The 25592-nt window shown below is 38.3% G+C and overlaps 1 protein-coding gene across 1 annotated transcript in view; it reads left to right on the top strand.

The window, feature by feature from the left end:
- lrrc4ca (leucine rich repeat containing 4C, genome duplicate a) overlaps positions 1-20516 on the top strand; it is a 50690-nt gene extending 30174 nt beyond the window's left edge. Inside the window, exons 2-3 of the mRNA XM_018664280.2 lie at positions 912-985; positions 14910-20516. Of these exons, the coding sequence (XP_018519796.1) occupies positions 14961-16907 (1947 nt within the window). The 5' untranslated portion in view covers positions 912-985; positions 14910-14960 and the 3' untranslated portion in view covers positions 16908-20516. The remainder of the gene's footprint in view (positions 1-911; positions 986-14909) is intronic.
- Positions 20517-25592: the final 5076 nt, after the last annotated feature.

Raw genomic sequence — 25592 nt, 5'->3', positions numbered from 1 at the left:
TTTTATCGACTGACTTGAGAATTGTCTTGTTCTTTCAACCCAACTGACTGGCTCAAGGGCAACTGTCATTAATTTTAAGCCTGTTCTATTCTGTTCTCTTCTATTCTACTCTATTTGTTATCAGATGCACATTGGATAGGCAGAGATATGTTTGCAGTGTTTTACGGCCATTAGCTGCTGGTCATCTGGATGTAATGCAGCTGCAGTGTGGAAACAGCGCTCACTGACAAAGCTGCATAAATGAGACAGAGAAAACCCTTATCTTAAAACAAAGTCTGGGGTCACGATAGGCCCACACAATGATGTTCCAGTGGATCAAACACACACTTATTTGCACTCACAGTTCCTGCACTGCACTAATGGATGGAGAGGCGAGATGGTGAGCGTTATCTGTGTTTGCTTTTGTCCCCCATAATTTATTCAGCAGGGTCTGTCCTCTGCGTTGTGTGTACATGTCTTTGTATGTGCAGGCTATGCATGTGTGTGTGTGTGTGTGTGTGTGTTTGTGAGGCTTTATGGCTTTGATTGTCCCCTTGTCCCTGGGGAATGAGCTCTTCCGACTTACAGTAGCATACTGTAAAGTCCCTCTTGTTAGATAGAGGTTCTCAAAGGGCCCTAAAATATCAGCATCAGCAGAGAGTGCTGAGGAAGTGGTTGAAAGGAAAACTAACAAGATGACTCAATGATTATTTAGAAACAGTAAAGAGAATTTTGAATTAGATGTACTCTGTCCTGGGGGTTTAAAAAATTGCATTTTTGGTAGCTGAGTAGATACATCATAATCTTTCCAAAACAGTGCATTATTCATACGCTGTATTCCACGGAGCCCATGAAATGGAGTGGCCACAAGCTGCATCACTGTAAATGTGTTATCTATTTTAAAGTATTCTTACAGCCTCTTGTCTTCACAGGGCCAGAGTTTTGGTGGATTGGAAGTTAACATGAGGACGACCAGAACCCAATGGAACTGTGACTGAATTGGCAGGTAAGAACTGAATTAAAGAGAAGCAGAATCCTAAGTTTGATCACCTTCTCTCCTTTTCAGAGAAAAAGGAAGATAAAGACAAAAAAGACACTTTTTGTGCTTGTCATGTCAGAATTTTGTGTGACTAATCTAACCTACTTCACCCAAATCATATTCAGCCATTTTAGAAAGAATATTAAGAGCTACAGGGAGAGAAAGTAACTTCTTGAGTGTGGATACACCAGCTTTTTTCATTCGGTGTACTTGAAAATGGACCTTTTCAGCCAAAATAAATCATCCTTATTATCTCGCCAAACTACAGCCAGTACACTTGTGAGAAGTACAAGTGTGAGAACACAGCACAGTCCAAAGGTGTCTAATTCTGGTGGATTGGAAACTATAAATCACCAGTGCATCTCTCTGTCATCTGCCCCACATATGCTGGGATTACCTTCCAGACCCCTGTGATCATCAAAAGGATTTAGTGGGGAGAGTAAATGAATGGCTGAATGAATGAACTTTGAACTATGCTTATTTACTTTTGTATTTTTCAATTTATTCTACCTATTTTATGACCGGAAAATTGAATACTTTCTAAGTTATGTTAGGTACCTTTTAAATAATCAGTGCTGTCAGATTTAATGTGATATTCATAGAGCAGACAAATAAAAGCATCACCTCGCAAAGTAAGGAAGGGCAGCTATTGTCTCTTAAATTTTTAGATCTGAAATCTCATCGCAGAAGTCCAGGGATGTTGTTAATAAGTAATTTGGCTATACTCTAGGATGAGGAAAGCCCCCAACTCTGTATTATTGAACATCTCTGTTCAGTACACAAAGACCTAATGATTTGTACATGTGTTTGGACCACACTTGAATTTGTTTAGCAGCTTGTCTGGGGAATAATCGTTTTGGAAAATGGGAACATTATGAGGGAACAATATTTGCACCACAGGGTGCACTGGGTCCTTTGAAATAGCCTCACTTTGGGTGTTTTTTTATGATCACGCAGAGTAATTATTGAACATAATGACTCCCACAAGATGGCTAACCATAGCATTACACATCCACAACCATGATTAACAGGTGAAAATGGCATTGTGGGTATACTGTGGGCATTTTTTGACTTATCCTCAGACGTAAACACAGCTAGCTGAAAGAACAACAACTATCTATCAACAACTGTTGATAGATAGTTGATAAACTATTTTAGGCTTTTTTATTGCTCTTTATGTGTCTTTGTCCATTAGCCTTGGATAGATGCTGTTTGGGAGTGACACAGCTGCTGTACTGACTGACACTGTTTTAATCCAAGGCCATAATACTGACAGGTACTGTGTGGGGTAATTTGGTAGCTTTTAACATATCTCATGTTGGTTTATTGGTCAGGCCATAGATTTGCATATATGTATCATTTTAGCGATAATTTGAACTTTTATTACTGCTACTGTATGAGTCAGATACATACACCAAATGTGGTATAGATTCATACATAGAGTTCATAAACCTCCACCTATAGTTTTATAAATGCTGAGCATAACGGTCTTTAAAAATAAGGCACATATTTCACAAAAATACAAATGAATATCAGCTCTGTCACTCAGGGATTAGGTGTTTAGAATTTAGTTGATTGATAGAAACGGACAGAGAGAGGTTCAGTGTTATAGACTTTACCCAATCAAAGCACAACACTGAATGAGAAATGACATGCGGCTACTTTAATGCATGACTAAGTCTGTGGAGAAAATGGAAAGAAAAAAATGATATAAAGTTACCGAAGTGGAAAAATAAGAAGAACTTTATGACTCTCAGCAGTGTTTCTCTTTGCTGGTACCTCTGCTCACATTGTATGAAGTCTATTTTCACAAGACATTTCACCTTTGTGTCAGGCTGTTTTTTTTTTTTTTTTTTTTTTTCTTTTTTCACACAGAGAAACGCCTCTGGTGTGAACAGCCCTGCTGCAACTCATGCATGTAACTTCCACTACATGTCTGCTCTACTTTTGGTGTGAACCACTGTCGCAGTGTCAGGGAGCTTTTATTTGCAACCACTGCTCCTCTAGGCTGATGATATTGTTTGTCTGTGTTGGCCATATGTTGTCATAAATTTTTCGTCTATTATCCCTGTCACAGTAAATCATTCTGGAATTTTTTACAGTCGATGCAGAAGCAAAATCTGGCACTGACTCTCTGGCCTCTGAAACTCAGTTACTTCAATCGTGTTGGTTTGAAAACTCACATATAAAAAGTGGTGATTGTCAGACCTCTTTAAAGGCTAAATGGCATTCAACTTATTTGATATGACTTGCATGAATAGTTGCTTTTGTGATTCACTTACTTCAAAGCTCCTTTTCATGTGGTGTTTCTCTTATTTTATCCACCTTTTATATCCATCCCAGTGGGGCAGGAGATTGGGTTTCTCCATATAAATGAAATTGAATTTGTGCAATGGAATGAATTCACATGTTTTTATTTCCCTTAAAATGTAGCCTTCTCTTTTGGTGAGAAATTTCAGAAAGTGACGTACAGTACATGTTCCCAAGTGTGTGTAGTGACATGCTGTGATGTGTTATTGAACGAAAAACATCACAATTTCTCTTACTTTACCAAAGGACAACTACAACTTTACAATACGCCTACTCACAGAAGCCCTTTGTGTTTTCTGAATCTGAGCTTCACTGTTCTGCACTTTAATTTTGGCAGCAGTTAATTAGAAAACAATATGATGGTCTGAAACAAAACAAGGCTAGAACAGTCTAAGATAGTTTTGTAGTTTAATATCCTGTGTTCCTGTACAGTGGCAGAAAGTAATAATGTAATTTAAGATCACTTATCTCTCAACTCAACTCTCACCATTACTTCTGAAAATTTGCTTGATATGAAACAGTGAAAACACTAGTCCAAATTAGTCCATATTTTCATTTAAGGTGCTACATGTGCATTTTTGCTATTGCTACATAGCCAATGTTAGCATTAACAGCTGGTTACTTACCAAGGGCTACAGCCATTGCTGTGTTTACAAGACAGGAGGTTAGAATACACCCACTGGGCAATGTTACTTCTTCATCCTCCCATGATGGACAGAGGGCAGGTTTGATGCTATAGTGCAGGGGTGTCAAACTCAATCATCCAGGGCACTTCAGCATTATGGTTGACCTCAAAGGGAGAGTTGTAACTGTAAGACTATGTAAATGTATCTACTCTCTCATATTACATGATTGCCTCTGCAATCAATTATTATTAGTTTTAATCATAACTTGATAACTTAATGATAACTAGTTTTGAAAAGGTAAGTTATCAGGGGTGTGGGACAGTTGCTTTTTTCTCTTTCACCAGTCCAACCAAGCCAGTTCTCTCACCACAATGTCTAAACGCACTGTGTCAGTATTATCAGTGCTTTCGTCAACAGCTAATTAAAAAGCCGGAGAACTGTGACTTCTTCAGTCAGATTTTCCACTGGTTTCTGGGCTCTGTTTGTCTCTGGTCAGGGCACACCTGCTCACATACATTCAGCATACACTGCTTTAAAAATGCACTTTCTGAAAAACACATTGAAGCTCGGGCGATTTCTTCAGCCACAATAAAGCTGGCTTTCACTGCTGCACAATTTTTTGCTGTAACTTTTCCAAACGTATTCTGCTGAGAATGCATGTTGCTTTTTAATTCTTGGACCTTCTGTTGCTTTTCTTGGTGGCAAAGGTTACCATACTACACGTGTTTGGTGTCTAAGTGTCGTCGTAAATTGTATTCCTTGGACACTGCCACTGTCTCGTAACAAAGAAAACATACAGGCTTGTCTCCATTAACTATAAACACGTATTTGCTTTCCCATCTCTTATTAAATTTCCTTCCTTCTGCTTCAACTTTTCTCTTCTTGGACATTCTGGGACTATTTACATTTTTTCCAACCTCATCACTGACTGAAAAACCGATATAGAAAATAGCTGTTATTGAGACACTGGGCTAGATGCTTTCATTGCACAGGTAACAAAATCGAGATGCATTCACTGTACTTATGTAAAGCAACATAGGATCATATTTTATGATAATCATAGTCTTTGAAAGCTCTCGCGGGTCACATAAAGTGAGGTGGCAGGCCAGATTTGGCCTGCAGGCCTTGAGTTTGATATGTCTGCTATAGTGTATCACTACTGCATGGTGGTATTACGAGACAGGATGCCCTGGGGGTAGCTGGTTAGCGTGCTAATGTCAGTAGAAGAAAAGAAGTGACATGTATGAAAGTATAAATGATTTTAATACAATTACAGGTGACATAAAGAGGCCATAAAATATACATCTAATCTGTAAGAGACAGAAAATTGTTGCTGTTGTGATTAAAAGTGGGCTCTAATCTTTCACTGTTAGAAGCAGTTTTTAAACAAATCCCACAATCAAAAAAAAAAAAAAAAAAAAAAAAAAAAAACTGCAACTAGTAAAAGTAAAACTTCCCTCCAAGTAAAACACATACCACAGAACTCCAGGCCTAAAATTACAAAGCTGAGCATCTATTTTTATTTATCTGTGATCTTGATTTGAATTATTCAAAAACTTTCAAATAATAATTTCCCCTTCAAGCATACCTTTATATTAAGGTAAATTAAGATGAATTATGAAATTCTTTATTGTAATATCTTGTTTCCAAACCACCAGAGGTCCCCCTCCACCCTCATTGTTACCATTATAAGATACATCTAACACACATTCGGCTCCACTTATTGCTTTTCTTACTGTCAATAGCTAACGTTCTCTCAGAGCTGACCTTCACTTCAGTGGATGTTATACTGGTATACTGACGCATCAATCAAGGAGACATTACAAGCATGTGTCCCTGAACATGTCAACACTGAACAGATCTTAAAATCAGTCATATGCTCAGAGACGGAAAACAGAGGTGTTGTGTTTGGCTAGACATCCAGTCCTGCTCTTTTAACTCAATGACTCACTGCAGTGATGCAATTCTGCTCTTACCGTAAAACCACAACAGCTATTGATTTTCTAAATCAGTCATTAGTATCCTGCTAGATTGTGTCAGTCAAAAGGGATTATAAGTGTACAGGAATTAAACTGAAGACCAATGAATTAATTTGCTCATTCAGTCTTAATAGACGTTTAATTTTAGTGTATTTCCTGCCTTTGGTTTTGTCTCTGGTTTGTAGATATCATCAGTGCGATCTCTATTTCCCTCTCTTATCTCACATGTTCTCTCGAGCTCAAACTCAATCACAGGGAGAGCATGCTGCCTGGACATCCGGGTTCACAGCCTCAGAATGACCTCTACGTGGCTCAGTCAGACTCAGAGTGATGCATGCTAACCCTGACCTCAACCAGACACCACAGACTGACAGAAACATTATGTACAGACTCCTCCATCCTACATCCTTGAAGAGTAGTTAGCAGCCATTTTCTGCCCACAGCCTCTACGAAGTGTTTGCAGGGTGAAGAATGATTTCATCAATACCTCTTGTCACCCACAAGCCCCCACCACCAACACGCTGCTCACTGTAAAACAAGAGGGCTGTCACGTACACAGCTTGTGAAAATTTGCACATCCTAAAAGCACACGCCACTGACACACTCTCACATAGATACACACTTTCTGTTGAAAATCTATGCCACTAGTGTATATATATATTTTTTTTTTTCATCAGGTATAACAGAGGAATTAAAACTTTGTGCAGAAAGGACTAAAGCAGCAAAGATCAGTTTATTTTAATCAGAACTGATGTTTCTAATGACTCCAATGGAGACACACACATATGTATGTATGTATATATATATATATATATATATATATAGATAGATAGATAGATATGTGTATATGTGTGTGTGTGTGTGTGTATACTATATGGACACTTCTGTGGATACCTCTCTTTTACTGTACAGTGTGTGTGTGAAAAATATACATGCCCATATTTTAGTGTGCATGTGTACCAACTCATTCATGTGTGTGTATCCTTGCATGTGTTCTCACTGGGCACTTCAGTCCAAAGAGGCCAATTGAAATTACTGCAGCTCATTTATCAGGAAAATGCGTCACTCTGGGGGTCATCCTCTGACTGAGGGGGAGGCCAATTGCTCTGTCTCTGTGTAGGACTGGCCCGCACCTGAATAGCAAGTGTGATGCCCTGCAGTAATGAAACACCATCCTCATCATGCTCTGGTGACACACCACTCTCTCTAGCAGATACACCACAATGTTGACTCACAAGTAAAGCATTGTCAATGACAATGACCTCATTCAAAAATAGAGAAAGATGTGTCAGAGTAGACAGCAAGATACTGCTCGCATAAATAAGCACTGAGGGAGCTTGTAGAAATATAAACTGACAGGTAATTCTTTACTTATGAGGTGACGAAAAGTTGCTTTTCACAAACTAAACTTAACCCAGAATGCAAAAAATAGAGCACTTCAAGTTCTGTTATTATTTCAGTGACTCATATATATATATATATATATATGTATATATATATATATATATATATATATATATATATATATATATATATATATGTGTGTGTGTGTGTGTGTGTGTGCGTTTGTGTGTGTGTGTGTGTTATGGAAATTTCCATGAACGTAATTTTAAGAGTTCTTTATGGGATAATTGAACTTTTTATTTTTACTATGGGACCCTCGTCACTGTTGTAATACTGGTAGTTGCATAATGAATTGTAAAACATCATGCAAGCATAAATGTTCTCAGGTTAAGAACTACTGTATGCAAAGCTGTTGTTACTGAGTTACAAATGGATCATGCCACTCATTTGTATCCAAGTGATTTATATTTTGTTTTTGTTTTTTTGCTAACAACTGTTAAAATCCAAATCAGTTCATATCATGTTTTTAAATGAACACAGTCCAATAAACAGCTGGATAAACACACCAGTCAGTTTACTGTCCAATGAGTACAGTGATCATTAATTAAAAGTAAGATTGCAGCATTCCTGGTTGTACTCTAACTGAAGACCTTTGTTGTGTGTTATACCCTTATCCTACCCAAACATTTCCAATAAGGCAAAGTTCTGTTGTTACATGATCATATCAGATTATTTTGGTAGATAGCTGCAAACAACTAAAATGTCTGTTTCTGAATGCAAGTTGATGTGTTTTTACAGTAAGAAGGGGACTGTGAGGTGATAGTGTTAAATGTGTGTGGTAGCTTGCTACACATAAATTCATTTACAGGCAGCCCAGCTGACACAGAGCGCTTACTTGTAGCTGACTTTGTAGCTGGCTCATTAGATGTGCTTGCGTCTCGCTTGCCTTTTTTCGCCCTTCATTGCATACCTTTCCAAGGAGTGCTATGTTGCTATTAATGAGCTGGGGGAAAAATCCCTTTTCTGCTCCTTCCTATGTCACAAAGAAGTCAAAGTTTGCATGAGAAGGATGACATAAATAAAAGGAAACACAGCACCTGAATCACAGAAACTCAGATACGCTGAAGTGTGTGGATTGAATTTTATTTTATGGGTGGACCAATGAGTTTCCAAGAAACAAGAGAAAATCACACACTTATGGGATCAAAACTGTTGATTAATATGGGTTCAACTGAAATCACCCAATCTACCAGAGAGAAATAATTTGTTACCAAACTTCTAAATATTTCTTTGACTGGATGTAACTTGTGCTTTTTCCTTTTCTTTAAATATTACATTATTGAGTAGCATGGATTTTGTTGATTGATGTTGATTTTTTTGTTTACATGCATTCTGTCACTGAATATGTTTGAGCAACTGATTTATAAAGATGATAAAACAAAAAAGTATAGGCCTCTAATAAGGGCTGTTTCATTTCTACACTAACTTCCTAATAAATTTTCATGTAACAATTACTTGTTAAATCAGTGTTTGTTAGATGAATCAGATTCATTTCACCATCTTGTTATGGATGAGACAGACAAGCTGTGAGTGGAAGGATGTCAGGCTGTGGGCAGGGGAGCAGCTGTCAGTTTGTCACACTTGGCTAGTTAGCACCAATTGAAAGTACTCAGCTTGTCTGTTTCACTTGGCTGCTTAAAACAAAAGACACTGAAAAAGAGCTACAGTATGGCCATGTAGATTTTTTAAATTTATCTCAACATTTCTGAACACTTTATTACACAGTGGCTTAAAATCAGGGCACTGATCTGTTAAACTGTAGAAAAAAAGTATACACTCCAGAATTCAGACACAGGATTTGATAGTGTCCCTTTACAAACAGTACTGAACATTGTACTTATGTGTACATGTAACTGTGTAATTTGCACATGCAAAATAAATAGATACACATATGATGTACATGTGTGCTAGACTTAAAACATACATGGCTATCAAATGACTTTGAAGCCAACACTGATACTTGTAGTTAGGTTTTGAATTGCGTGATAGTAGCTAACATAAAATCCATGTTATACTGCGACAACAATGTTATTTCCATTGATTCATATGTGAAACTCCACTGAGAGTCAGGTAATAGTCAGATACAAACTGGCTAACACAAAAACAGAGGATGAAAAGAGGAAGTATCATAACTATAAGCCAATTCATAAACAGCTCATTCACATTTTCCAGTGGTCAAACAGCTTGCACATGCAGGGAATGATGATCATGAATGGCCCTGTTAATGATACTGAAATTCTAATTTGAAAGCAGCACCTTATAAGACAAGAATATCTCCTTTGTGACTCGCACTTAGTTTGATGCCAGTATCAAATTGAACAGAGTGGCTGTATGATTGCTGTATGGTTAGAAACCCCACTCAGAGTTGACCAAAATAACAGTTGCAGTAGTCTGGCTAATTAGAGTGTATTCAGTGATCATCTGCAGATCATTATACAGTGCTAAGTACACTGCTAAGCAAGTTCGCTGGTGTGTTTCTATATGTAAACCATAGGAGGTCATTTCATTATTTGACACTGGCTCAAGGGGAGTATGCTGTGTCCCATCATTACCCCAGTGAATGACTAAAATACTGCTTAGGTTTAACAGTGATGAAACACTATATGCAAAATATGACAACATGACAATAAATAAATCAAAAAACTGCAATACAGAGGCCTACCTTCATCTAATCTATTCATGCATTCTGCATGTTTATGCTATGAGGCTAAAGACAAGAGAAGGAGGGCTTGTGATACATGTGGTGGGTATCCCTCCCACACTGGAATCCATAAAGGATTCTGGTTTATATTTGGAGCTGTTGCAAGATTGCTGGCATTATCAAGAAGTGACCTGATTTGATTTATATCTCATTAATCTCTCTCTCTCTCTCTCTCTCTCTCTCAAGAATAGCATACAGTCCGACCTTCCTCTGTCACACACATCTCTCACGCTGCAATCTCTCATCTTCCTTCTCCCTCCATGTGGTGTGAAAGCCAAAGCCTCTGTCAGTCACTCCTCACTAAAAAACTTCATAATCAGCAGGCACTCAAGCATTAACTGAGTGAAGAAAGCTTCAGGCGACTCCTCTCTCACTATCCTCACCTTTCAAATGAAGCTCTGAATGTGTTTGTGAAGGCTGAAGATGGGATATGTTTGTTGACCATTGAAAGAGAGCAGAAGAAAATAACTTCTCTCCGAGCAGCAGCGACACCAGACCTATTTTAGGGGACTTTAGCCCCACTAGAATTTCCTGTAGCCTTGCTAAATAATTCATTCTGCCTTTTCGAGCTGATTTATAATGCAAAAATACGATACAGGCTCGAGAGTCACAGTACTCATAAAAAGGGCTGAGACTAGGACCCAGTGGAAACTGCTGTGCAGCACACTGTGTGCGCTGGTAAAACCAGCTACAGACTTGCAGCTGTGCATCCAGCCATAGAAAATAAAAGAATGGTGTGATGAAACATGGGACTTATACAAGTATTATCTATCTAATATACACCACTTAAGAAGTTATGGTTCTTCTCAATGCAGATACCATAGTCATACACATAACACCACCTGCTTTTGGACTCAAAAACATCTTGAAATAGCATCGGCTGTATTGCCCCCAGTTATCTATAGATGGTTAGGCTACATGCATAGAAGTGCCAAGTAACAGTCTATATGGTTATTTTTTACACGATTGCTAAACTGGAATCAGTTTTCTGTTTGACAGTTTCATTTTCATCAGCTGTCTATGAGAAAAAATCCACCATTATTTTTTATTGATTCATTTTCTAAACCTTAAGTATTAAATTTACACATGATGCTGAGAAATATTAACACAGATGATTTACAGAATATTTAAAACTAACAGCATTGTTCTTCAGGTTGAAATTGAAACCTTTGTATGTGTGTTATTTGTTATTTGGTAGATGCAGCTGTATAAGGACTGAAAAATGCAGTTATTCTTCTGCGTGTGTACATACTCCAAATGACAGAACTGAGCAATATTAGTGAGATAGCTTCTGTATTTATGCAGAATAAGTATTGATTAGTTGCATTATGCAAAAAGACAAGCCTCCTGTTTCTGTGGCTGCCAGAGTTAATTCCTATTAGTTACCTTTAAGTGGTCTGATGGTAGATCCTCAGGGAGGGTTTGAGGGAAAAGGAGTGAAGAGCTGGTTGATGTAACCACACTGATGTGAGGAGTAATGTGGCACATACAATTCTTTATAGGTACATTTGTCAGTGCCTCCTTTAGTTAAGTAATACTAGGCCTATGCAGTAGCTATATTATTCAGCTCTGTTACTGCATTGTAAAACTGCACAGTGTTGTCAACACTGACAAAGATTTGAAATAGTAAATTATGAGCATGTGCAGCTGTTGCTTAGCTGCATTGCAACTGCACACTTAGTTTACTTTATTTTTCATTTGGGCTGATCAGACATATATATGTTGTAATAACTTTACACTCCATTATAAGTGGATTTATAGAGTTATAGAGTTAAATTGAGAAAATTACATTGTGAATGAATCTATGTATCTCCACTTTATGCTCACATTTAGCAACAAATTATTTAACATATATATACTATTCCTATAATTTATTATGCTGATGACACTGAGTTATACATAACTGGACTTTGGAAACTAAGCCTACAATAATGACAAGCCAAAGTTTCTTCTGGGAAACTCTTGGGATCTTTTGACAAGATGTGTTTATGATGTTATGCTTTTTGTCATCTAAGGTTGTTTGCTGCTAAACAGCTGTACATTGTTGTACTGTATGAGGCCATGTACCGTGCTTCTCTGTATGGCTGGCTTCAGTGGGAATTATTTCCACTTCTTAAACCAGACATTAATTCAGAAATGTTGCAGATCTTGCTCTTCAATTGTCTGCATTCCTGGTAATCTGGGTCATGCTTTAGTTCTGTCTACCAGACAAAGAGACAGCTGGCAGTTGATAATCTGTTAGGACAAAAGTTTAAAAATGCATTCTTTTCTTAATCTCATTTTCCTTATCTCTTTTCATCTAATGCCTTCACTGCAACACGTAAATCCAATTTTGCTGCTCTCATTGTCAGTAAGAGGACGTATTGTTTTGCTTTGTAAATCAACTTCATCTTTTCTGCTGCCACAATTTGGATTCTGTTCTGCTGATTCATTGTTTATGTCTTTTCAAGGTTTGATCTGTTGAAAAGGAGGATGAGTAAATAGTGGAATAAGATACAGGGATTCCTTATCTGAAGGACTGTTATTCACAAATCCTGTGTGACAGTGCAGGATATTTTCTAGTTGGTCATGTTACTGACAGAACTTCACCTTGAAAAAGCATTGTAGAATAACTCTGCAACATAAATATTCCTGAAAAAATTCTGCTTCATTATTTAAACTTATTTGACAGGGTCCATAGCCATAGAACATGAGAGCAGAAAACTCAAACTGGATTTACCAAAGTTAATTGTTTTGTGCAAAGGTTTTAATTCTTACCAAATTAAAACTGCCATGATGGAATCTGATTTGCAGCCTGGTGTGTGATCCCGCTCACATTTGCCTGGTCCCCTTGCATGAAAATACATTCCTTCTCCACCCTCAGGCTTTGGCTGCTTGGAATTTGAATTTTGTAATTGAAGAATTAATGGAGTCAGTAATCAAGCAATTAATCAGTAGTTACAGTAATAGCCCAGCATTCTTAAGTGAGGAGCTTTCTGTTGCAGATTAGTCTGTGTGTTGGATATACTGTATAGATGTTGAAAATATGGTAATCCTACAACAGCATCCATGCAGCTGATTTATTCTGTTCTGCTCAAATCAGTTGCCATGTTAATGCTGTTACACTGCAAAAATATTTCTAAGTAAGGCGAAGTAATTAAGCAATGTAAGTAATGTTTTCCCCTTTGAGCTGTCTAATGCTCATGGATGTCTTCATGTGTAGTATTTTCTAGATCAACATCAAAAAGAAAACATATTTTGATCTATTTACAGAAACCTTTACCCTTTTAAAAGTCATACACCATTTTACAATTTCAGAATTTTGTTAATCTGTGTTTAAACACAGTGTCAGTGATAACTGACCCAAAGACAATGGATGACAATGTTTATTTTAGATAATCTTATGACAGCTGTTTCATTTTATTCATCAAACACATCCTAAAAGAACCCTTGTCTCTTAGATCTCATATGATCACTCTGTTTATAGATTAAATCTTGTGTGACAGCCATAGTTTTCTTCATCACAAATTTACTGAGTTACTGTAGCTATTTGTAGCTTAACAACACATACGGCTCAGTAGATCAGTGCTCATCACTGTCATTTCACTACAGGTTGTAAATCAAGCACTTGGTGTGCAAAGTTTACATTTTTCCCTCATCTTCACATTGATTTTCTGAACATGTTCCAGTTTCCTCCTACATTCAAAAACATTCAGGTCAGGGAGATTAGAGGCTCTATAAATGTTTCTCTTTATCTGCGCTAGCTCTGTGACTCACTTCCGACCTGCCCAGAGTGTTTCCCTGCCTTTCACCTAGACAGGAAAGAAAAAAATACAGCTTTCTCTGACAGTGATGAAACATAATATGTAAGAATGGATTCTGACAACCATAAGATAAACAAAGCAATGTTGAGACTGTAATTTCTCTATTCAAATAGTGATGATATGCTCATCTCAGCTGTATTGACATACCTCAATAACTACAGTATATGTGTTAGTCAGTGAACATCACAGCTGTAATCTGTCATACCCTAACACTAGTAAGGTCAGTAGCACATTGGTGGTGTAACATGTCATCTTTTCACAAATCTGTATTTTCACAGGAGGGCTGGTTTTTGATATTTAATGCTTAAAATGCTTTTTTTTAAATACTGTATAATTGGCACCTTCTTTAACCATTAATCACTGTGTAACTATGAAAACATGAAAAACATGAGGAATACTAGTGTTATTGAGTAGAAAAGAAGATAATGTACACTATATAAATTTAATGTTTGTATTTTCCAGTGTGATTCATAAAGAGTTGCACAAACAAAATTCCTGCTGCCATTTTGGTTCATTTGACATTCCAGTCGCATATGTGCCTTTGAGGAACTGTGAGTTGTAATCAGACGTTTCCGGATATCTCGACTCGATCGAAGGACTGGGTGGGTGGCGGGCTTCCTTATTATTTATGTCCCCCCAGTCTCAAATATAAATCACACGACACAGCAGTCATAGCTGCTTTTCTTCCCTCCCTTCCTCCTCCTGCAGAGATACAGCACAGAAGTTGGCGGCTTCATTGTGATTTTGTTTTATGTGACTGAGATTGAGAGTGCGAGGACAGTGCACCCAGAAACAGAACAGGATATAAGGCACTCCATCAAGGTTGCGAGTCTGTGTGTGTGGGTGTATATGTGTGTGATTATTAGAGGCTGCAACAGATACACAAACCTTAACAATATTATTTGGCAAAAACCTTTGGAATTATAATTTGCTATGTTTTCATTGTTTTATTTACCATTGAGTATTTCAGTGGTAATGTTTCGATTCTTATGCACTAGACGCAGACATCCAATTATCTAATATATCTCTTCTCTCCTCTTCTCTCCTCTGTCTCTCATTTAATTTCAGTGGGCCCAAATCCTCTTTCCATAGAGTGGAAGACCAGTCAACGAATTATGAATGTTAAACAAGATGACCTCCTCTCAGCAGCAGCAGATGATGCGAGGTCCTAGGTGGAACCGGGCCTTGTCCGACCCTTTGTTTGTGCTGCTTCTGGCCCTCCAGCTGCTGGTGGTGGCAGGGCTGGTACGAGCTCAGACGTGCCCCTCTGTCTGCTCCTGTAGTAACCAGTTCAGCAAGGTCATCTGCACTCGCCGAGGCCTGCGGGATGTCCCCGATGGCATCTCTACCAACACACGCTACCTGAATCTGCAAGAAAATCTCATTCAGGTCATAAAGGTGGACAGCTTCAAGCACCTAAGACATCTGGAGATCCTGCAGCTGAGCAAAAACCACATACGCAAAATTGAACTGGGGGCCTTCAATGGGCTGGCCAGCCTCAATACCTTGGAGCTTTTTGATAATCGCCTCACCACCATCCCAAACGGGGCTTTTGAGTACCTGTCCAAACTTAAGGAGCTTTGGTTGAGGAATAACCCCATAGAGAGTATTCCCTCCTATGCTTTCAACAGAGTGCCCTCATTACGGCGGTTGGACCTTGGGGAGCTCAAACGGCTCTCCTACATATCTGAGGGGGCCTTTGAAGGGCTGAGCAATCTGCGCTACTTAAATCTGGGAATGTGCAATCTGAAGGAAATTCCCAACCTTATTCCCCTGGTGAAGCTGGATGAACTGGAGATGTCGGGGAACCAACTATCTGTCATCCGGCCTGGCTCTTTTAAAGGGCTCATCCATTTGCAAAAGCTATGGATGATGCATGCCCAGATCCAGACCATAGAAAGGAACTCTTTTGATGACCTGCAGTCACTAGTGGAGCTCAATCTAGCCCACAACAACCTTACCCTCTTGCCCCATGATCTCTTTACTCCTTTACATCACCTGGAGAGGGTGCACTTGCACCACAACCCCTGGAATTGTAACTGTGACATTCTCTGGCTAAGCTGGTGGCTTAAGGAGATGGTACCAGCAAACACCAGCTGCTGTGCCCGCTGCAGCTCACCTCCCCACCATAAAGGACGGTACATTGGCGAGCTGGATCAGAACTACTTTCACTGTTATGCTCCTGTTATTGTGGAGCCTCCCGCAGACCTAAATGTGACAGAGGGAAGCGCTGCGGAGTTGAAATGCAGAGCCAGCTCTTTGACCTCAGTAAGCTGGATTACACCCAATGGTTCCATCATGACACACGGTGCGTACAAGGTCAGAATCTCAGTGCTGAATGACGGCACTCTGAACTTCACTAATGTTACCATGCAGGACACAGGGACATATACATGTATGGTCAGTAATTCCGCAGGTAACACAACAGCATCTGCCACACTCAATGTGTCCTCTACAGAGAACAGCAGTTTCAGCTACTTCACCACAGTGACAGTGGAGACCATAGAAACGCCACATAATGAAGGATTCACCACTACTGTGCAACAGAAGGTGGGCCCCACCCCATCTGCCGGTACATGGGAGTCTGTTTCACCCACCTCTACAACTACCACCACATTTCGGACCCCACTCTCCACCCGTGCCACAGAGAAGACTTATACAATCCCAGTCACAGAGCTGGGTGGGGAGGGCTCACTAAACGGCTTAGATGAGGTGATGAAGACGACCAAGATCATCATTGGTTGCTTTGTTGCAATAACACTCATGGCAGCTGTCATGCTGATTATCTTCTACAAGATGCGTAAACAGCACCACCAGCAGAACCACCACGCACCCACACGCACTATTGAGATCATTAACGTGGACGAGGACTGTGTAACAGGAGGCCCAGGCATGGAGGGCCACCTGACTCTGCCTCCTCTTGAGCATGAGCACCTCAACCACTATAACACCTATAAGACTGCATACAACCATGCCTCCACTATCAACTCCATACACAGCTCAGCGCACGAACCTTTGTTAATCCGGGCCAGCTCAAAAGACAATGTACAAGAGACCCAAATCTAATACCTTTTTTTTTTTTCAAAACTAATGGAATTACATGAAGACATTACTGACAGACATTACTGATGACTGGTTGTGAGGACTATGGCTCAAACATGGAGAAATAGACTCAAGTGTTTGGCAAATCAGAGGCTGGTGATGTTTATTCAATGACTTTGGGAATTAGGGTATGTCAACTGTTTCAAAAAGTGTCTTTACAAAACAGAAGTTATTTATTTAAGAAAAAACTATTGTGGTTAAATCAAGAAAAACTGTATTCTGCAATTATTTTTTCAGCACTTGATTCATGTTTTTTTCTTCTTCTCATTTCATAGGATTGGTTTACTAATATGCTTTCAAACTCTGTTTGAAGACATCCATCAAAGAAACTCTTGAAGCAAATTATTGTTCCTTTTTGTTTCTTTTTTGGTAAAGTGCAAACTTTGGATCAGATGAGATAGTAACCTCATTCTCCCCATGTATCAAACGAACCTAGAGCACATTAGTGATTTTCTCCAGCTGTGGATTAAGTGATGAAATCTTTGTGACCATCTGTAACTGGGATGAATTAAACACTTGTTCATTATTTTACAGTGATTGACAGAACTGTCAGTGATGAAATTTGATCATAACTCACTGTTTAATTATATCTGTCAGATAGGCACTCTGCTCTGTCATCAATAGACTGAGGATCCTAAACGAGCAAAATACGTCCTGCGTTCTGCTATTGTAAAAGTCAAGGCTGACAATTAGAAGTACATTTTAGTTAAATTAAATTCTATAGATAAACTATGAAAGAAACATACCTTTGTCTTTGTGTTCCTAATGCATATACAAAAAATATCTTTTTCCTTGATATCCACTTGTTTTGACTCAAATCCCAAACTTCTCAGAGACATGATTATTATAGAGAAAAAGCCATTAATTGCATCAACACCAGTTCTGATCTCTGAAGGTCATGATACAGGAGCAGCATTAATGGGCACTTCAAAATTAACATAATTGTGATTGAAAATATAGGAAAAGACATAAAGATCAAAGGTTGCGTGAAAAATACAGATGGTACTCAATTCTGGTAAAGGTCCACTGCCTCCAAATGTTTCCAAAGTATAATGGCCTCCCCTTTACCTTACAGTGCTTTGTACTGCTGCATATGAAGATTGCTTTGAAGCCACCTTTTTCATGCTGGGACCCCTTACCTCATCTGCTGTACTGCAGGATAGAGCGCTATCAGAAGCCGACTGATGAGCTGAAGAAAGAGCGTAAACCCTTTATACAGCTGTCTGAGCACACTGCCTGTCATCTGTTTGCCATATTTCCACATGGGCAGTGCCTGGCAGTTCCAGATTCACACCCTGCCCCTGCCAACCATAGGACTTGGCCCTGAGCAGGAGGGCTTATGCTGCAAGAGGCTTTAGGGGTGAATGTGTGGGAATCGGGCATCAACCAGATGTTTGGGTTGCACCTGTCTCTCTTTCCCGTCCCTTAGCAACAACACAATTTCCATTTTAATTGATGTGCCCATGGGGTTTGGATGGACACAGCTCTGCGGGCGCCCATACCCTGGAAACCATTTCAAAGTCCCCACTGTGAAAACTGGGGCCAGGCACCAGAAATGCAGAGGTTAGGCAGGCATTTGTCAAATGCTCCAGGTTTATTTTTAGTAAATAAGTGCAGCTTTTCCTCCCGGTAAATGGTAAAATATATAATAAGGCTGGGCTACTCCCGCACCTCATTCAGTTTTATCTTTTCAAAACATTAAGATGTCACAGTTAGGAATTACAAAGAGGAGAAACTACTGTTGCAGATAGTGGCATGTACTTTCTCTGGAGTCACCGTGGATACCACAATCATGAAAACTGGAATTGGTAGTCCACTCAAAATTATTGTTGTGCATTTCAAACATTCATCATCTATAGGCTTGAAATGTGTCTGTGAAAAGTATATGTAAAGATCCAATGCTGTGATCAGCTTGGATTAATGGTGGTTACAGTTTAATTATAGCGGTGGCAATCTAGGTTTTCACAACAGAAATAAAGTATCAACACATCCATATAAACTTTGCTAACTACTCTTGCTGCATAGTCAACATGACTGCTGTCCATTTGTATGCTCAGTCTCACACTTTCACCAAAATATGGTTAAAACAATGCTTCCATCTCAATACTTATGCACAACACTGTCAAGCTTTAGGAGCTGTGATGTTCATAGGTTCGCAAATATTACAGTGCCCTCCTCCCTCCTGACCAGTCATTCTCTGACCTTCTGCTACAGCTAAGTTTGACAGTCACACATTGGAAAATAAACACAAATTAACAGAAAATGTCATCAGGTGGACATAAACATTTTACAGCCACCTTTTAAAGCCTACACGAGGTGAGTGCTCTCTACTACAAAAGACTTTAACCTAAAAGATGAATAGGCTACTTGTCATAGTTTACTGCTTCAGAAGGATATGATAGGAGAGTGAAATTAAACAACACGATAATAATCTAAAGCCCTATTCCCACAGGACTAGTATCACCTGGGGTCCTCTTGTGATGTGTAATACAATAATTGCATAGATTATATATGTTAATAATCCATGTCTGTAATCTATTAAGTAAAAACTCTGCAGCAAACTACTCTCAGTATTTTGCCTAACACAGAGGTTTTCTGATAATATTAGTCCTGTGTGAAACAGCATTATTTTATTTTGTGTTTTTTTCTGTCAATTTTCCTTCATCTTCCAGGTTAAGAATTGGGGAGGCTGTAGTGGATACTATCAGTGGGAGCTTTCGTCCAAATTGGAGTGCTACTGTATCTTATCTGTATGGAAATTGAATGTTTCAAAGTAATTTGATAATCAAACCAATTCTGGAGTTGGATTTGTTCAGTAAAATTAAATGTAACTTTAGAGACTTTATTTATTCACGTTTAACATACAGCACACAACACGGATGTGGGAGGAGGTAAATGAGGGTTGAGGATGAGGTCCCCAAGTGATTTTAGTCCAGACCCAATGAAATTCTAATTACCCCATATCATTTTTTGTTTGTTTTGTTTTTTTTTGCCACCAGGACACTATCTCATACTTGCACTTCTGTGGAGTCTGGCACATTTGTAAACCATAGAATGACCTGGATGTATGTCATTTAGTCTGTGTTTGAGTTCTTAGTGGTGGGATGTGGATCACAGTTCTACTCAGTTGACATAGGAGAGTGTAACCATCTTCCCCTTTTGCCTTTAGTTGGAGGTAAATCGTCTGAAAATTTAAATGGTAAATTTGTTGCATTTTAGTCGAGCTGTCTCATGTATGTAAGATATCTAAATATTTTTGGTCAATATTCTTTTTTTCCACATTCTTTTCTTTTTTCTGAGAGGGAATGCTGTTATAGTGGTAGATTTATATAAAAATAAATTTTGAGAATAAAACAAAACAAAAACAAAAAATTTTTAAATTTTGATTTTACATGTGCCAACAACCTGTTCTAAAAGTGAAAAAGAGAAACATGCTGTAAAAGAATAAGAGATTGATTTTCATGTAAGCATTCTTTCATGACCTTTAAAAGATATGGAGATCGATTATAGAGACCAGAGTTTGTAGTTCATACACAAAATATGGCTAAAATAAACTATTGTTGTTTTTCTGTATTGTCTGATTCTTGCTTTCATCTTCCTGCCACAACTGTAAGAAATATAACAGTGTAACACTGGAAGGCTCATATTTAAGAGCCAAAGCCTTTGTACAGTGTATTCTTTTCACCAACATTCAAACACTTCCTCCGCTGTTAATCATCTACAAAACCAATATTTTATTACTTTCATTCATACATGTAAAGTGACTAATAATTTGTAAATTTGATTAAATTATAATGATAAATTCATGACTGTTGCTATTATATAATATATGTTTATAATAACTTTATATATCTATTATTTAACAGTATCCAAGAAAATGTAGATTCATCATAACAATATTCTTTACTTATTAACCAATAACTTAAAAATGACCGTGACTGCCTTACAACTTTCCAACTGAAGTGATAATGACAGTACTTAGTATCATACTTTGAGTATGCATGTTGTGGCCATATAATTTAAATTTTCTTCATTTTACACTGAAACAGTTATTTAGTGAGAATGTAACCTCATTCATTTTAATCATATGTAGAGAAAAACCAGGAAGAAGTACTGATGTGACATAAATAACACTGATAATTAAGTGCAACAATTACAACTTTCTAAACCTGTTCTAAATCTTTTTTGATCATTTTAATGGTCAATTATGTTGCTAATTACATCTAAGATGAACCACTTTTTCAGTTTACCCTTTGTAACAACAATTAAACAAAGATACTGTTTAAGTATTTTTGATATATAGTTTACGGCAACAATCAAGAGTACTGGTATCTTAGTGTGTCTGATGCCTTTAATCAATTTATAACTGACTCAAGAACTCAAAGTACACTTATTTACTTACTTGACTGTTTACATAACTGCACATCCCTGCGTGATGCTTATTATCAAGTAAAATCCAGCCATTATACTATTTTGTCAGCTTATGGACCGCTAATAAAACTGCATTAGTAAAACACCATGTATTTAAAATCTTATCCTGAGCAGATTTCAAAACAAGTTAAACAAGATTAGGGCACTGTCTCCATCAGTATTTATAAGCAATTGTTCCACTTGGTAATTAGCCAAATAAAATAAGATTGTGATCATCATGTGATCAAGTACACAAGAACACAAAGCACAAGCCAACAGTAAACATTTGGACCCGAGAGTAATTACATCCTCCTTGGGCCAAGTAGCAAGTAAACAATGGTTGTACAGTGCTGCCACACTTGAGATTAGGGATCTTAATCACAGAAACTGAAAGATATCTTACATTCAAACAAGAGTGAATCCATAGTGTGAATCCATAGTGTTGGGAGGCAATAAAACATCAAATTTGTATCAGCAGATCTTGCATTTTTACACCAAAGGCATTAAGACAACTCTCTCTCTCCCCTTCATGCTACAGAGAACAGACTAATACTATCAGAATCACATTACATTGTAAACATCTACAGCTTTGCTACCACAGGAAACCATGTAGCAGATCTTCTCTTAATGGTTGCTGATTATTCTAATTATTCCAGAACTATAGTAGCTTCCACTGAGACATTGCACTGCACATCACCTGGAGTGATGGACTATTTACCTTCTGCTCTTGTGCTTGCAGTCAACATTCTTTTAAAAAAATAATAAGATAAAATAAAAAATCCAAGTCCACATGTGTAGTACCCACACATCCATTCAGTCACGCCCATGCTAATGACCACAGTTTCTGAAGTGAGGAGCAAAAAGAATGTATGAATCTGAGATGGTCATTCATAGTGACAAATCTAGTGAGAATTATCGCCCAATCATCACTATACAACGTAATCATATCAACCACATATAAAGAACTACAATACAGGTGTAAGGCACAATAACTCTCAGGTAACTCATTAATTAATAGATTGATTAATCAACCAGTTAATCAATCATATCATAGATGTGCTGTCATTCAAGTCCTTACTCAGCATCATCCACATTGTCACAATTCCTTTGTTTATTTGTCAGAGTTAGTGTGTGAGTCAGAGAAAAGAGACTGAAGCAAATTAAGTTTTGCTTTTGCTGTCACAACAGGAGGCTTTGATTAGCTGCATCTACCAGGGGTAAAGCTGCTGCACTGGCAGCATCAGTCAAACCACAAAAGTCTAAATAAAAAAAGGGGCTGTGCAATGTGGGAACGCAAAGCTGTTAACATCAATACAATAACTGAAGTGAAGAGGGAAAAAAAGTTCAAATGAATTTGCTTGGAAATACATCTGTAATCAGATATATTAACTGGCAGCTTCTAATTGAAAACACCGCAAAACATGCTGTCACCTCACACTGAAAATAAATGAGGTTGTTGCATAATGCTGAGAATGACAAATGATATTTTTTCTGCTGTATCATAACGTACCTCTTATGTGGGAGGAAGCTATAATGCTGTATGGATGCTACATTACATGGTTAAAAAAAATCCTGCCTGTTAAGCTAATGAAAAAGTTTACCCTGTAAATAACTATTTCCACCAAAGGATGAGCCTAATTTCTTCACCTCTGTTGCATGTTCGTGTCAGCCGATTGTAAAGAAGCTAAAGCAAGCAGTCTACTCCTTGAGGAAATATTGCATCACAACATATAACGCCAAGTGGTCTGCTCTTTCAAGTGTGTGACAGGTTGGTTTTCATAATAGTTGCCTATTCAAAACACAGCCCAGGGCATGTTCCACTGGCTCCTCACTAATGTACCATTAAACTCCTCATTTTCTTATTTATTCTGCTCCCGAGGCTCGGGTAAATTAATGGGTGCTTAATGGTAGAGCACTGTTTGGTATGCTAGTGTTTCACTTATGTGTATAATATTATATTCGATAGAAAACTATGTAGGAATAGTATGTCGCTGACAGAAGATGTTGAGGAGTAGTTAGGGGTAGCAAAAAAAGAAAAAATATCATATGAAAATGCATTTTAGTAAAGTTACAGATCATGTAGTAATGATGCATTTATATGGCTCTGTTAATTCCAAGAGCCTCTGCATAAATATTAAAGTGATGCTTTGTGCTCCATTCTTTTAGCTTGCAGTCACAATAAGGCAGTTATCACGGACAGAGGACAAAACTGAGGGGAGACCAGAATGTTGTTTGCATTTTTTGGTATGCTTTTTACATCCAGGCGAGTTCTAGATTCATAAACATCAAACCAGCGCAAAAGTGATATTTTTATGTGTTTAATTTATTTGATGGAGTGCCCTTATTCACAGCCTCCTCTGCCCTGGGACCACCAATTGCCAGATGTCCAGAGATGACAGTGTCTCTTTTGAGGTCAATAGCTTCCCTTTTCCTTCAGATACTGCATCATGACAGACAGGCTTAAAATAAGATCAAAGAAAAGTGTATTCTGTATCAGAACATGCATCAGAATATGACTCTATGATGATATCCTATCCTATATCTCTATGAACATACTGCAGACAGATTATTTCAGGAAAACCAAAGCAAACTGATGTTAATAATAATCATAATATTGATACAGCAAATGAGCAGGGAAGGGATTTAACAGACATATGAAGGAGAATCTGATCTGAAATTAAATACACTCTGTTTTGTAGGCTATGCCATTTAATGGCAACCAAGTTTTACCCCATACTATAGAAGAAGAGCCCCCTATTGCCTATTTCCAGGTTACATCATCAGATATGGGCTGAGAGAGATGCAAACTGCAGTAGAAGCTGGAAGCTGGGTGCCGGCAGCAAGCTCTATTTCCTGGCAGTGAGGGATCCAGCACTGCAGTGAGACCTGGACAGGAGGGGTGGCATCACATCAAAGAAGACGAGCCGAGGCTATCATTGAGAGCAGGTAATCACCTCATTTGTCATGTTGCTCTTTAAGTCACTTGAAGAAAGTGAATGTCGGGTTATGGTATGATGGCTATTTATACAGTCAGTGCCACATAAGGTTGATGGGTTCATCCTGACTGAACTAGTACATGCAAATTTCAGTGCTCACTGCTTCACAGAGGTGAGTGAACACGTCTGCAGAGCCAGTTAGTGCCTGAAGCCTGTGTGATATGAAAAGTGTAGGATAGATAGATAGATAGATATTTCTAAGGGTTTTCACTACCATATTTATTCACACAGTAATAAGCATTCTAAGGATTCAAATGGGGAGCACTCTCCTGGATCTGAAATGGTCATTAACTCAACGAATCTTTCAGTAACACAGTGGACTAACATTCAAATCTTTATTCAAATTAGAATTTAACACATTTCAAGGACAATGCTGTCATGGCTTTAGACTTTGAGAGTTTGCAATGAATTTCCTTACGTAAGGAGATCCACTAAGAATAATTAAAATGTATTACTTGTACTAGTGAAGAAGATGAAATCTCAGGGATGCAGTAAGTGCACTTGTGGGAATATTCTGAATGGATTTTGCAGAATAATCTTTACTAGCAGGAACTAAACACCAGGGAGGAATGCAAAATCATCATGTAGAAAAAAATGAATAATCCACTGTTGTAGGGTGTTACAACATTTGACCTTGGATACAAATTTGTCCAAAGACCAAAGCACTATATAGTTTTCTTATCAGTATGATAATGCATTTACGGTTATATAATTTTTAAAAAAAGGACTTTGTGAACCCTAAAATGGCTTATATTTCTAGCTCATTCAGTGTTGCTGAGGGAAAATCTCATCTCTTGGGTGAATCACTCGCCCCATGCAAACCCCCACATTACTATGCCACAGGGCAGTCGACAGGTGTAATTACAGCCATAGTGTTATCTAAGTTCAACAGTATATAGCTTGAATGCTAAGATGTTTGTGCATGGCATAACAGCATAGCAGGCAAAACTTAGGTCCACACAGCAAGTTTTTTGTAGCTTAAGACATTGAGGCCAGTACAGGCAATGGATATTTCTGACAGAAGCTTCTGTCCTATAACCAGGACGCATCTGTTAGAGGATAATGGAGTAGAGCAGAGTCACAGCGAAGCTACTGTCATCCTCCTGCTCTCCGGGAATGTTCAAACTCTGAGCACGCAGGATCTAAAAAACCCATTCTCCATCATAAAGCTTACCCTCCCTATGAGGAGAATTACTTCCTAAGGGCGTGTTCACCATGTTTGAACTTACCAGCAATGCAGCAA

Source organism: Lates calcarifer, linkage group LG10 (genome assembly GCF_001640805.2).
Source record: "Lates calcarifer isolate ASB-BC8 linkage group LG10, TLL_Latcal_v3, whole genome shotgun sequence".
Classification (NCBI taxonomy): domain Eukaryota; kingdom Metazoa; phylum Chordata; class Actinopteri; family Centropomidae; genus Lates; species Lates calcarifer.
The sequence above is the reverse complement of the archived record's forward strand: the minus strand, read 5'-3'. Positions and strand labels throughout refer to the sequence as shown.